General features: G+C 34.7%; 1 protein-coding gene across 1 annotated transcript in view; it reads right to left on the minus strand.

Annotated features, from left to right (window-relative positions):
- The window catches only part of LOC125058610 (unextended protein-like), a 46143-nt gene that overhangs the window by 19750 nt on the left and 10122 nt on the right, over positions 1-16271 (minus strand). Inside the window, exons 2-8 of the mRNA XM_047662717.1 lie at positions 12011-12529; positions 11468-11570; positions 10120-10432; positions 6733-6989; positions 5909-6025; positions 4784-4955; positions 1403-1594 (exon numbers count right to left, since the gene is read on the minus strand). Of these exons, the coding sequence (XP_047518673.1) occupies positions 1403-1594; positions 4784-4955; positions 5909-6025; positions 6733-6989; positions 10120-10432; positions 11468-11570; positions 12011-12529 (1673 nt within the window). The remainder of the gene's footprint in view (positions 1-1402; positions 1595-4783; positions 4956-5908; positions 6026-6732; positions 6990-10119; positions 10433-11467; positions 11571-12010; positions 12530-16271) is intronic.

Consider the following 16271-nt stretch of genomic DNA (forward strand, 5'->3'; position numbering starts at 1 on the left):
GTTTATATATCAACAGATGGCGTTGTGCTACGTATACTAAGTTTAAAACGCGATGACGAAACGTAAACGTTGCACATAGAAAATCTAAGTTTTTATGACATTGTAACTGAAATTAAAACATATATTACATAAGCATTATGAACTTATGTTTCTATTATTTTTAATTGTTCATAATTTAATTGCAAGTGTGTCAGAGAAAACTGTAACAAGAATTACAAACGAAGGTATAACAGCGGCGTGTATTTCGAAAAAAATTGTAACCAACAATTATGCAATAAAACTCTGAAAAAAAAATTGTATTGCTTTTCATTACCCTATTTTCTCATCTTTTCCCTGTAAGTAGGTAGAACACCGCTAATATAAGTAAATAAAAATATACTTTTTACTTAACAGAAATATTGTTTCATCGAAGTATGCAGAAAATAATATTATTTGATAAATTACATCTGCTAAATGTTAATAAAATAGGTAAATTTTTTACTCATAAATGGCAACATTACGTCATGCGATTGCAGCGCCGCGTCTGGGGGACTTCTTTCATGAAAAGGACTATACCTACTAAGTAATGAATAAATACTAGATATCACAATTCTTGAAGTGCATTCAGTTTATTTGACTGATACCCGTGTTTCATTCCTAACTCTATGGACATAGAACGGTCTACTATAAAGCCGACCAATCAGGGGCAGCCTTCGGACAACAATTTGACAATTTTAAGATTGTAATGTGACGGTTTCACTTCGATAGATTACAATCTACCGAATAATAATACGTTAAATTGTAAGCAGTGCGTTTAGGTTCACAGAGAGATAGATTACAATCTAACGGTGTTTACAATTTTACGGTGACATATACAATTTTACGGAACAAACACAGGCTGCAATTTCCCCGTACTAGACTATCTAAAGTTAGTAATTCTATTTTGGGGAAAGGGATACTCTTCTTTAATAAAATGCCAGAGGCTCTTTTATCTCTGCCTTTCAATAAATTTAAGAAATGTATTCAAGAAAAGCTGTGTAAAAAGGCTTACTATAAAGTTAACGATTATCTAGTTGATAAAAGGGCCTGGGACTAGTGCTAGACAGGCTACTTCTAATTAATTTGCCATATTTGTTTTAAATAAGTGTTGTTTGATGATTTGCTGTTTTAAAAGAGTACCGAGAGATTTTACGCCGGCATTTTCTTACCTACACCCTCTGTCTTCTTTGCCGATGAGTAGGGATGCCTACCGATTCAAATTTAATGACGTGGAATAAGTGATACATGTATCTTATGTTCCATAATAAACATATTTTATTTATTTATACATAAACAGAAAAGTCCGTTGGCTGCCGTGTTTCGACGCCATGAGCTGGCTTGCTACAGTTCAAGTTCTTTTCATTTTTAATTTCCAAAATCTTACCTTCCTTAAACTGCTTGAACATTATATCCAGTGTGACATCTTCGAAGACGAAATTGCATGAGTTCTGGTAGTACTGGCAGAGGGTCCGCAATGGCGTGTTATCATCAGGATCCACGAAGGCCAGGTCCTTGATGAAGAGTACCGTCACTATGTTACCGCGATGACCTTCATATACCGGGATACGGGAGTAGCCTGGAAGTCAGTCACTAAAATTTATCTTCGAAAAGTTTTGCTATATTAAGATTACAGTGCCAATTAAATGGAGGGTGAAAATTGGTGTCACAATGTTCGTTCCCATACTCCTCCGAAACGGCTCGACCGATGCAGATTTTGTATGCATATTCAGTAAGTCTGACAATCGGACAACATCTATATTTCAACCCCCTAAGTGATAAGGGGTGTCCACTCCAAAAAAATTGTTTTATTTTTTAGACAATTTTTTTTATTATACAACACAAAAATACATACAACCCTTAATTTTCACCCCTCTACGATCAACCCCTATTTTTTATTATTGATAGCTATTTTTATGGAAATAAAAAATGTTTCCTAGAATTAACATGGCAAAACAACGTTTGCCGGGTCAGCTAGTCTTTTTATATAACTAACTAGCAAACTCGGCGAACTCCGTTTCGCCACCAGATGGCTTCGTTTTATGTAACATTTCGTTTGGTGATCCCGCTTTTCTGTTGAAATTTTTCCTGAATTTTCTTTGCTATAAACCTCACGGAGCCCGAGACGTTTCCAACGAATGCAAAACCGTGGAACTCGGTTCGTGCGTTCTGGAGTTATAGCGTCAGGAAGGAAAACCCGACTTATTTTTATATAGTAGATGAATTTCTGTTCGTTTGTCTCGGTAAAACTCGAGAATGATTGGGCCGATTTGGGATCTTGAAACATTTGTGGAAGTTCAGGGATAGGTTCAGGGGGTTTATATGTTGAAATTTTTTTCAACAAACGCTGTTCGTAGTTGGGTAATATTTGATGTCGTAAAATAAAAATTGCTACTTGGTTGTCATATATTTATATATGCCTTCCGAAATTTGTGTTTTATATCTGTAGTATGAGAACCAATCTCTTTGGTCTGTTTTAAAAAGTTTGTATTAAGTTTTGACACAAATCTATATGGTGATACACACAAATACAAATCTATATGAATTCTATTGTATAAAAGTTACTTAATAACCACGTCATCTGCTGTTACTCTCGGGTTTTACCACCAAATATGAGTAGTCCCTTCGATGTCGTTATAAAATTGACTGTATATAGCTAACAAAATGTTTGCATATATTAATTAAAGTAGAAAACTAAAAGCTTTTTATTTATTTAACTTTGATTTCAGTAAAAATAAAAATATTTCAGCAAAAACGCTTGCCCACAGATTTCTGTATTTCGTGATTATTATTCTTAAAGACAAGTTCATCAGACTCTAAAGAGTTTCCTCCCAGTCTCTCCTTCGAAAACGTGGCTCCTAATGGTCTAAGATCCCGCTATACAACGACCTTCACCGAGATGCTTATTTAATGAAACTTATTTTATATATAATTTAATATGTCAATAAATATAATCCATATGGGTTGCCTAGCAAATTTCAGTCCAGAGTATTTTAATTAATATTAAAAAAAATATTTTTTTAAACATTTCACCGGTATGATTATTAGATAAATTCTATACCAATCGAAAGTATGAAGCCCATAGAATATGCAAACGTTAGGTTGTTTTTAATCAATTAATTATTTATTTGTATATTTTTTATGTGACACTAAAGTATATATACATCTTTAGTTTAAAAGAAGGTTATAGTGATACATATATAATACTACCCTGATTAAAAATATTGATTGAAAAAAATTTAAAAAATTTACTACATTCAAATTATAATTTTTTTTTTTTTAATATTAATTAAACATACTCTGGACTGAAATTTGCTAGACAACCCATATGGATTATATTTATTGACATATTAAATTAAATATAAAATAAGTTTCATTAAATAAGCATCTCGGTGAAGGTCGTTGTATAGCGGGATCTTATACTATAAGAGTAGTAAACATGACCTTCATATCAAAACTGTATGTCTGATGGTAAACACTAGCTAGAGTTGGAATGTCTCCAGATTTCTATTAATAGAATAGCAACGCAATATGTTCTATTAGCGTTCAGTACCGGTTTAAAAATTTATTTTATGAATTATGGTTTTTGAAGTGAAACTTCTTTAGGCGCATGACGGTAAATTTTTTACGGAACGTCACGAAGATGTGCAGCGTTTGTGTCTAAGAAAAGGGAGAGAGCGATTGAGAGAGTGAGAAGGGTGAATTAGCTTATAGAAATTCTATTTTTAAAATTAAAATTTTGTAAAGAGTATTTATAAAATATTAGTATTTTAAATTTTATGCAAAATAATTTATTGAAATCTGAAATGACGAATTATAAATTAAAATGCCACGAATTTTTATTATTGAAGAAATAAATTAATAATTTGTATTAGTTTTCGACACTTAATATTTTAATGACAATTAAATTCATTAAACCGCTAACATATCTTCCATTTCCCTCCCTTTAAATTTGTATAAATATGAACAAGAGTTAAGAATTACTTGCCAAAGAAGTTTCACTTCTGACATATGTACTTTGTACGCACGCACTTTTTTAGTTATATATTATATAAGATAGCTGTAGGAGTAAAATAAAAACATTAGATAGCTCTCTCTATTGATTTCTCGCTTGCCAAAGTGGCGAAGACTCCTTCAAACGTTAATTGTCGTGGTGATGATAGCTTCTAGATAATCCCACCACCTTCAAGCTGATCCTACCAGGGCTCCGTCTGTTACCTTAGGTATCTTGGTGTAGACATTCCGTACTTATTTATATAATTATATCTTTACGCGTTAGGGGTACAGTGGTACTGTAGGGCTTAACGAGGCTTTCATTTATGGATGTTTTTGTTCAGAAATACTTTTGTTTCACGATACTTCAATTTAACGAGACTTTTGGTTTATGATACTTCCGTTTAACGAGACTTTTTGTTTCACGATACATCGCGCTAACGAGACTTTCGTTTAAGGATATTTTTGTTCAGAAAGACTTTTATTTCACGATACTTCCGTTTAACGAGACTTTTGTTTCACGATACTTCCGTTTAACGAGACTTTCGTTTCACGATACTTCCCGTTAACGAGACTTTCGTTTAAGGCTATTTTTGTCCAGAAAGACTTTTATTTCACGATACTTCCTGTTAACGAGACTTTCATTTAAGGCTATTTTTGTCCAGAAAGACTTTTGTTTCACGATACTTCCGTTTAACGAGACTTTCGTTTCACGAGAATTTCGTTTAACGAGACATTCGTGCATGAATCGTTACGCTCTCTGCGCTAAACTTACCAGACTTAATAATCTCGGACATAGTTTCAAAGTCCAATATAGAAGTGATCGGCAGCATGAAGACATCCTCCATTTTCGTCATCACACTCGACACGGTCTTCTTTCGTAACTCCAGCGCACCAGATATGATATTCACCTCATCTTTGTCCAAGTCGTTTACATCCGTTGTTACCTACAAACGTACAAAATTTAATATTAATACACACATACGACCTATGTAATCCTAAAAGGTGATTGTTTTTGATTGATAAAAAAAGGTTTTAAATTAGAGACAGACAAGAACCTCTCTATCAAAATATTGTTTTTGTTTAAGTGTTTATCTTTGATTATAAATGTGAAGCTTTTTTTCTAATTTTTTTTTTAATATCATAGTTCTACAAGAGCGTCGCTAGTATAGAGGGGGACAGTTCGGGTAATCCCCTGCTTTGTACATTTTCTGTTTTATTATATTTTATATAAAAAATTTTATATATAAACTAGTGGACCCCACAGACGTTGTCCTGCATGATATTTCAAGCGATTAGGATATTAAACAAAGTATGAAAGTACCGACTGCAGCGCTATCTGCCGGGCTGATTTGTGAATCTAAACCATTCCCAGATCCCCTTGAACACACACAAAAAATTTCATCAAAATCGGCCCAGTCGTTTGAGAGAAGTTCAATGACATACACACTCACAGAAGAATTATATATATAAAGATTCTAAACTCGCAAGCTACAAAAGCTTATTATTGCCTGCATTCGGCACTATATTTGGAATTAAACATTAAATCGAACTATTATAAATAGTGATCATTTCATCTACCCTCATTTGATTACAATTTAACAGTTTCCAATACATACACTAAAATTATATTATTAATTAAAAGCAGACGACGACTATATCTCTCTATCTCTCTCTCTTCAGTCGGTAGCTCATGTTCGAGCGCCATGGTCATCGAGGTAACATCTTTAGTGGACTATCAATATCCACCGGTTTCTGTCCAGTACCTTTTTTACAGCTTTGAGGAAGAATAGTGACTTGATCGGTCCATCTGGTTCAACCACGTGACGTTCTGTGTTACCACGATCAGTTTCTCCAAGTTCTCATGTCCTCTACGAATGGCAAAACGACTAAAACTTACCTTCACCAGCTCCTTCAATCTCTCTCTATTATAAACACTCCCAATTTCTTCACCAAGAAAATAATCCAGTAATTTACTGACGGGGAATGCCAGGGGAGCTGTAAGCGCCATAACCGCCTGAAAAAATGTACTACCCTCAACTATAAAATAATAAAGTACCCTCATTTTGACCCTAAAGTTGGTTGGTTGGTTTATGCCCTTTGTCTGATCACTTAAAGACAGTCCTATGCTATAATGTGTCATCGATATCAGAGCAATGAACTGTACTGGACTTGTTTTTCCACTCCTAATAAACCGTGAACTGGGCTGCTTTATAACCTGGAGATCCTGGGTATTGGACAAATGTTTTGTTACTAAAAATATCCATGAAACAGACATTGAAGAAACCTACAATCCTCAAAAACATCTATATAAATAAAATAATCCCAAAATATGTTTCTAAGCCCAAAACTCGAAGACGGCCGGACCATTTCGAGTATTTTTATCTATTCCTTGAGCTCTGAGGATGGTTTTTATTAAGAGGTAAATTTGAACATTAAAAAAAATTGATATTTTATTTTATTTACTACTTAGATTTTTATTTCGGAAAAACAAACATTATATGGGGTAGTATAGCAAAATGTTCCATTTGTTGGTATGTACTGTAGCCTACCTTAGGCTAAGTAAAAAAAATTAATAAATTTTTTCCTCACGATGTTTTCTTGCGTACGAGCGAATGTTAAATGCGCACATAGAAAGAAAGTCCATTTGTGCACAGCCGGGGATCGAACCTACGACCTCAGTGAGATGAGAGTCGCACGCTAGGCTAGGCCAACACAACTTACCTTAGTGACCATAATACTCCGTGCACCAATCATCAGCCCATGTCGGGAGCATATCGCTTGAGGCGTTATCTCACCAAGCAAAACGATCGACAATGTCGAAAATATCACCGCGAACAATCCAGAGGTCAACTCGTCCAATAATATCGTGAATGTAGAATTGACAGCCACGTTCCCCAGTAGAATACTGCATAGGAGATAGTTTCCATGATCACGTACTGGCATTATCGCACGTGCGTACTTCCTTTCCTGATCCGTACCTAGGTAATATTGTAACTATAAATATGTGGGTAAAATAAAGTACTGATATTGCTATTAATTTGTGAATTCACTTTTTAATTATGCAGTAAGAACGCGACCTCTATAGGATGTGTCAATACGTCACGCCTAGAGAACGTACTGGCATTATGGCACGTGCGTACTTCCTCTCCTGATCCGTACCTAGGTAATACTGTAACTATAAATATATGGGTAAAATAAAACACTGATTAAACTATTCATCCGTGAATTCACTTTTAAATTACGTAGCAAACAAGCGAGCCCAATCACTAGGACGTGTTAGTACGTCACGCCCCGAGAACGTACTGGCATTATGGCACGTGCGTACTTCCTTTCCTGATCCGCACCTAGGTAATATTGTAACTATTAATATGTGGGTAAAATAAAGTACTGATATTGCTATTAATTTGTGAATTCACTTTTTAATTATGCAGTAAGAACGCGACCTCTATAGGATGTGTCAATACGTCACGCCCCGAGAACGTACTGGCATTATGGCACGTGCGTACTTCCTTTCCTGATCCGTACCTAGGTAATATTGTAACTATTAATATGTGGGTAAAATAAAGTACTGATATTGCTATTAATTTGTGAATTCACTTTTTAATTATGCAGTAAGAACGCGACCTCTATAGGATGTGTCAATACGTCACGCCTAGAGAACGTACTGGCATTATGGCACGTGCGTACTTCCTTTCCTGATCCGTACCTAGGTAATATTGTAACTATAAATATGTGGGTAAAATAAAACACTGATTAAACTATTCATCCGTGAATTCACTTTTAAATTACGTAGCAAACAAGCGAGCCCAATCACTAGGACGTGTTAGTACGTCACGCCCCGAGAACGTACTGGCATTATGGCACGTGCGTACTTCCTTTCCTGATCCGTACCTAGGTAATATTGTAACTATTAATATGTGGGTAAAATAAAGTACTTATATTGCTATTAATTTGTGAATTCACTTTTTAATTATGCAGTAAGAACGCGACCTCTATAGGATGTGTCAATACGTCACGCCTAGAGAACGTACTGGCATTATGGCACGTGCGTACTTCCTTTCCTGATCCGTACCTAGGTAATATTGTAACTATAAATATGTGGGTAAAATAAAACACTGATTAAACTATTCATCCGTGAATTCACTTTTAAATTACGTAGCAAACAAGCGAGCCCAATCACTAGGACGTGTTAGTACGTCACGCCCCGAGAACGTACTGGCATTATGGCACGTGCGTACTTCCTTTCCTGATCCGTACCTAGGTAATATTGTAACTATTAATATGTGGGTAAAATAAAGTACTGATATTGCTATTAATTTGTGAATTCACTTTTTAATTATGCAGTAAGAACGCGACCTCTATAGGATGTGTCAATACGTCACGCCTAGAGAACGTACTGGCATTATGGCACGTGCGTACTTCCTTTCCTGATCCGTACCTAGGTAATATTGTAACTATAAATATGTGGGTAAAATAAAGTACTGATATTGCTATTAATTTGTGAATTCACTTTTTAATTATGCAGTAAGAACGCGACCTCTATAGGATGTGTCAATACGTCACGCCTAGAGAACGTACTGGCATTATGGCACGTGCGTACTTCCTTTCCTGATCCGTACCTAGGTAATACTGTAACTATAAATATATGGGTAAAATAAAATACTGATATCGCTATTAATTTGTGAATTCACTTTTTAATTACGCAGTAAGAACGCGACCTCTATAGGTTAATACGTCACGCCTAGAGAACGTACTGGCATTATGGCACGTGCGTACTTCCTCTCCTGATCCGTACCTAGGTAATACTGTAACTATAAATATATGGGTAAAATAAAATACTGATATCGCTATTAATTTGTGAATTCACTTTTTAATTACGCAGTAAGAACGCGACCTCTATAGGTTAATACGTCACGCCTAGAGAACGTACTGGCATTATGGCACGTGCGTACTTCCTCTCCTGATCCGTACCTAGGTAATACTGTAACTATAAATATATGGGTAAAATAAAATACTGATATCGCTATTAATTTGTGAATTCACTTTTTAATTACGCAGTAAGAACGCGACCTCTATAGGTTAATACGTCACGCCTAGAGAACGTACTGGCATTATGGCACGTGCGTTCTTCATTCCTGCTCCGTACCTTGGTAATATTGTAACTATAAATATGTGGGTAAAATAAAACACTGATATCGCTATTCGTCCGTGAATTCACTTTTTAATTACGAAACCCAAGCACTAGTGCACGTAGTACGTCACGCACGGAGAACGTACTCGCATTATGGCATGTGCGTACTTGCAATATGGCATGTACGTACTTGCTTTTCTGCTCCGTACCTAGTAAATATTGTTACTATAAATATTTGGGAAAATAAAATACTAGAAATAAAAACCGCAAGTAAAATCCCGGAAAGCAATGGAAAGAAGCGTAATAAAGGCGTTTGCCTTCTTCATACAATACAAGGCAAACACAACTATTTAAAATTCCTCGGTCTAATACTAACTATTTACGTAAGTTTACTTTAAATTTATCACGAGAAGTCGCAAATTGATAAATTTCCTGGGAAATTTATAAACTTGCGGATTTCTTTATATTCCGGTGACATATACATTATGTTTGTCCGTCCGCACCTACAATAATAATAATTTATTTATTGCAAGAATATGGTACAAAAATGTGTAATGTGGTACAATCATAAGTTCGCATATTCTGCCACACACAATGGCGCGCAAATTTGTCTTTAAAGGAATTTTCATTATTAGTCATATGAATTGGTCAATTCTTATATTATTTGTATCGTACATATCAGATCATACGTTATTAAATTTATATCAACTAGTATCTCACGCAAATAATCATTTATTGAATAATATTTTTTTTCTAAAAATACTACACCAAGTCACTTTTTAAAGACTCTAGTCGGAAGATCTTTTAATTCTTTTGGTAATTTATTGTAAACCTTAATTGCCACACAAAATGTGTTTTTTCTAAACAGTTCCAGATTGATTTTTGGCACAGCCAATGTCTCCCCATGTCTACTTCTTATTTACTTCTCTTCTCTTCTTCCTATATGTGGCTATAAATACATAGACAAATAAATTTACCTGTATTAGAAATAATCTTCAACTCCGTCCGATCCAGTGACATCAGACCCAAATTCAGACCAGAGAATAGCGCAGAAAACGTCAGACAGGCCAGAATTAATATCAAAGCTACCCACAGCGGCATCAGCTTATTATGTGTGGCCAAAATCTTCCAACTCTCTGTGCCCTGATGAAGGTATTTCTCTTCGTCTTCTGAGGGTAGGATGCCCGGTTTAAGGTTTTTGGTGCAGATGTAGAGTTTCGAGCTTATAATTGGTGATGGAGCCCAGAATTCGAAGAGCGCTGATGTCGGTGTGACAGAGTCTTCTTTTGCCTAGAATTTGGGTTGTATTTAAAGAGAAGTATACCAGCACTTAAGGGTAAGACAGTTAGGTCTGTACCTCAGATTTTCTTCTGCCGTTCAAGTCTTACGTAAGCAGATTTACTGCTATTTATCCCCCCCATTCTCTTGTCAGCAAAAGTAAGGAAAGCTCTCAAAAATAATAGTATATAAACGTATTAATTTTCTGAAGGAATCATCCAAAATGCATTTAATTGTCAAGCATAGACAATGTGTGGGAAATATGTGTAAAAAAGTAAATAATTACTGTTGACGTCACCAAATAAGAAAATCAAAGACCCCCCTCCCCCCTATGGTGCTTACGTAATACTTGAACGACTCCTGACGTGATCACTTGCTCTTAATAGACAAGCAGGTGATCAGCCTTCTGTGCCTGATTTACAGGTCCAAAATGATGAACCAAGAGCCGTTCCAAATGCATGTGTTTTTTTTATAGAACAGGGGGCAAACATGCAAGCCGCTCACTAGATCTTAAGTGATGCCCATGGTCACTCTCAATGGCAGACGACTCGCGAGTGCGTTGTCAGCCTCTTAACAATTAGTACACAGGTCTATGCCTGCGATTACGTTTCATTACTCTAATAAGTAAGTAAGTTCCTTCTGTGCCTGATATATTATAAAATTTTAGGGTCTAAGGCGGTTTAGTCAAGATCTTCCTCTTCGCCGTACGAGTGTTAAATTATTCGTGCACAGCAAAGGTTCGAACCTACAACCTTAAGAAGAGTGGTACACGTTGAATACTGCTCGTAATATATTTCTTATAGAACAGAGCGCAAACGGGCAGGAGGCTCATCTGATGTTAAGTGATACAGTCGCCCATGGACACTCAATGGCAGAGGACTCGCAACTGCGGGCCTTTTAAGAAACAGTACACAATTTTCTTTTAGGACCCTGAGTTGAATTGGTTCAAAAATACTTCAAGGGCAGCTGGTACCACATAGTGGTGGTGCACAGCAGAAACTGTCTTAAAAATACTCAGTTGTGGAACGTGCTTATTAATATACTCACCACATACTCTCCTTTGAGAAGAAATTTACAAGGTTGTCCATACTCCAGGGCATCATGAGTGAAAGCTATCACCGTTCTGGGCGTCAGGCCTTGGCCGAAGAGACTGTGAACATCACATGAAAACTTAGGTTGGATCTTGTGGAACCCTAGTAACCCTCCTTAAGGACCGATCTGGTCGCCAAACTCCAAAAAAGTACATTGTTTCTTTCCATTTTTCGTCATCGTTTCTTGAAGGGCGAATGGAAAAAATATTTGGTGGAGTTGAGTATATGTATCCATTTTGAAAGATCGATACACGATTTAAATAACTTTGCTTGATAGAAAAAAATTCAAACATAGCCAATTTTTGACACTTTGAATTCATTTTATGACGAAAATGTATATAGAACATGATTTTGAAATTTACACGATATATTTTATCGCAAGCCAAGTAATCCATTTCAGAAAAAAACTTGATAAAATTGCACTAATTTAATGTTTTACATAACTACAATAGAATTCTACATCTACAGATAAATATAAAAATTATCAATTAAAACTCACCGCAATGTAACCTTTGTTTCAGCCAACACACTGGGCACCCCATCATCCAAAATCTTCGGATCCTTCTCAGCTTCCTCCACACGTATACCATCTAAAAATACTATCGGCTCCACTCTCTTCACAGACGAGAAATCAGCCATTTGCGACATTATTTGTCTTTTAACCCTATTCTCTATGGATTCTTGTATATTATCTATTTTATAAAAAGTATCTCGTGTTTTTCTATCGCCTCTAAAATTCTGAAATTCATTTTCAACTTTATTTAAATTCTCTTTAATTTTGTTTAATCTAGCTTCACTTTCTACATTAGGTACAAATTCTTTAGGCTCTTTGGTACTCTTTCCAACATCATTACTTTCTTTTAATGGTATATATCTATCTCTTGAACGTATTTCAATATCTCTTCTTTCTTCTTCAGAGAGATTTGCGATGTTTGGAAGATAATTTACATCAGTATCATGCGTTAGATCAATTGCTTTTGTTTCTTGATTAGTTGGTATGTCGTTGGACTCGGGAAGGCTGGAAAGAGAAACATAATTAAAAAAGAATTAAGACTTGACAGCTGTACTCAGTTGTAAATTGTCTCCAAAGAAATAGGAGACGGTGGAGTGATATATGATATGATTTGACAATTCACACCAATTGACCTAGTCCCATGCTAAGCTGGTGAAGCTTGTGTTAAGGGTACTAGGCAACGGATATACATACATATTATAGATAGACATATAAATACATATTTAAACACCCAAGACCTAAGCACAACACCAAATGCTCATCACATCGATGTTTGTCTCAGCCGGGGATCGAACCCGGGACCCATGGATTCGCAGTCAGGGGTACTAACCACTAGACCAATGAGCCGTCATTACGAGTACGAAAATTAAGTGTTTTTTTATTCACGTAAAACTCATTGAGCAGTATTGGCCTAGTGGCTTCAGCATGCGATTCTCATCCCAGGATTTCCTCGGAACTTCCTCGTTTTACAAAGGAAAACATCATGAGGTACCTGGCCTTAGACCCAAAAAGTGTGTCGTGTATCAGGCCTTGGAGATTGACAAATGATCATGAAACAGATTCAGAAATCTTAGGCCCAGACCTAAAAAGGTTGTAGCGCCACTGGTTTATACACAACTGATCAGTAATTAGTAATATTATTTTGATTTTCTACGATAAAGAACTTTAATTAGATTTTGTGTTTTGTCTTCTATAATGTTTTGACAGATGATTATATGTGAGATACCGTACTTGCTACATTCACTACATTAGTGTCACCAGCTCAAAATTATAATATAGGTATTCGATCCACTTATAAGCTATTTTTATTTTATAAATATTTTAAAGTCAACTGTCGAAGTAGACATGGGGTGAAATTAGCTGTGCCAAAAATGAATCTGGAATTGTATAGGAAAAACACCTTTTGTATGGCTACTTAATAATTTACTTATATACTTTCGGTTAATAATAATTTATCAAAAACATTAAAAGATCTTCCTACTAGAATTTTTAAATAGACTTAAAGTACTACTTTTGGATAAAAATTAAACATTATAATTAATATGAATTTGATAACGTAATTATATATTTTAATTATGTGATGAAGTGATAAAATAATGTATGTAACTTCTATATAAAATTCCTTTAAGACAAATTTAGACATAGACATAACATTTATTACAAACAAAAACACACACACATAAACACACAAAAATTTGCACGTCATTATGTGTGGCAGAATATACGAACTTTAGATTGTACCACCATAACAGTTTTGTACCATACTCATGCAAATTAACTATATTAATAATTATTAATAATCCCGCTATTAATGAACCCCCGCTGTATATCTAATCTGCAGCTATTTTAAGATTCTATTACCGTTTAAACCTAAGAGTAATTGTTTACCAATAGTAGTTTATGCAACTGTCATATAATAGAGGATATTAATTGAATAATTAATTAAATGGGTGTAGTTTTTTGAAACCACAGGACAGTTTCCAAATAAGATTACACGTGTGTTTTAATTCCTAATTATATGCAGTTGCATACACTACTTTATTTAATCTCATGGCTATAGGTTTCCAAGTCATACAGTCTTGGTAACATTTGTCGTACGCTTTTCTTTATATTTCTGGCATGATTATTTTAAAGCATTGTTTTGTTAGGAGAGTAATGCTTATAAAGAAGTATATGTAAATGAAATATGTCAATAAAAGTCTGTATTTCATTTTATAATTAGAATATTACCGAATGAGATTATATAAAATTTACGATGTTTTTCTTCGCTGTACGTTAAATTTTTATTGAAGCACAGCCGGAATTCAAACCGACGACCTACTCGGGGATGAGAGTCACAGAGTCTTTTTCTATCGGACAGGGGCAGTTCTAGTATTACGTAAGCAGAATTACTATAATTTATTCCCCCCCCCCCCCCCTCTTGTCAGCAAAAGTAAGCAAAGCTCTAAAAAAATAATAGTACATAAACGTATTATTTTTTGTAGGAATCCTAGGAAATGCATTTCATTTTCAAGCATAGACAATGTGTGTGTAATATGTGTTGAAAAGTAAATAATTACTGTTGACGTAATCACCAGACAAGAAAAACAACCCTCACCCCTATAGTAACGTAAATACTTCGGACATCTGCAAAGCCACGTGTGTGTTGGCTACCTATAAGCCAGACCCTAAGACACTGAAGCTACTAGGCCAATACTGGTATATATATTATAGACAGTTATTTATATAAAAACGCTCATCCTTCTGTTCTCTTTATAGTTAAAATGATCGCCTATCATAAAGATTTAAAAATGATCATGCCATAAAATTATTTACGAGCGCTAAAATCGAAATCCTATTAAAATAATGGAGATATTTACGACTCGGTCGCGGTCAGTCTGAATTGCTTTATTCAACTTCCAGCTACTAAAGTACTCGAAGACTGTGTAGATAAAAAAATGTGTAATTTAAGAAAGAATAATTTTTTTTTATGGTAAGGGGCCATCCATAAAGTACGTCACACGTTAATGGGTAGGGAGGGTATCACCGAAGTGTGACATCGTGTGACAAGGGGCATGGGGGGGTCAATACTTTTGTGACGTCACATGTTAAAATTTTAAATACTAAAACCATTGATATACAAAAAACCCAAGATGCACAGTCTCGAATAAAAGTAACGCTCGAAAGTGTCCCGAAACACTATTTCTGTCTCTTTCTATAAGTTACAAGCATATATTATTGCAAAATCAACCTTACGCGAATTGTTTAAAGTTGTTATTACAACGATTATTTTTAAATACATACATAAATTTAAAAAATGTGTGACGTCACATCAAGAGGGGGGGTTATAAAAATGTGACAACCTGTGACAAGGACGGGGGGAGGGGTTCAAAGGGATGGCCCCTAATACTAGATGACCCGGCAAACGTTTGTTTTGCCGTGTGTATTATTTCTAGAATTTTATTTCTAGACTATCTATCTATCTACTAGTCGGTCGAAAAGTGTTATTTTATGTACTTAGGTTTTCATTACTTCCTTTCAGATTATTAGATACACACTTACATTCCTAATGTAATTAATATACAGATTTTACCTTACAACGAATGTATATCTAATATATTTTTAAATTCGCAACAAAATTTACGTAGAATGTCCGACATTAGTAAATTGAAAAATTCTTGATTTCAAGGAGGTAATGAATCAGTCCAGGAATTTCTAGCTTTATTAGTATAAATTGTTACAAAAAATGTGTGCGTGTACTAGGTGTACACACGTAAGAAGTGAAACTTCTTTATGACCTTATTTTTCGAAAAATGATCTACTATATGCAATAAGTTAAAATGAAATAATTGTATTTGTATTCATGTCTATGATAATAAAAGCCTTTTGTTAAACTTAATCTAATTTAACTTTATTTAACCAATTTCTGTAAAGTTAGTTGCATATAGATAATTTTTCGAAAAATAAGGTCATAAAGAAGTTTCACTTCTAACATGTGTACACTAGTACACGCACATTTTTTTTTCACACTGGTAGTATAAGATCCCGCTATACAACGACCTTCACCGAGATGCTTATTTAATGAAACTTATTTTATATTTAATTTAATATGTCAATAAATATAATCCATATGGGTTGCCTAGCAAATTTCAGTCCAGAGTATGTTTAATTAATATTTAAAAAAAAAAAGTTTTTTAAAATTTGCATGTAGTGAATTTTTTGAACTTTTTTCAATCAATATTTTTAATCAGGGTAGTATTATATATGT

This window comes from Pieris napi, chromosome 18, assembly GCF_905475465.1.
Source record: "Pieris napi chromosome 18, ilPieNapi1.2, whole genome shotgun sequence".
Lineage (NCBI taxonomy): Eukaryota > Metazoa > Arthropoda > Insecta > Lepidoptera > Pieridae > Pieris > Pieris napi.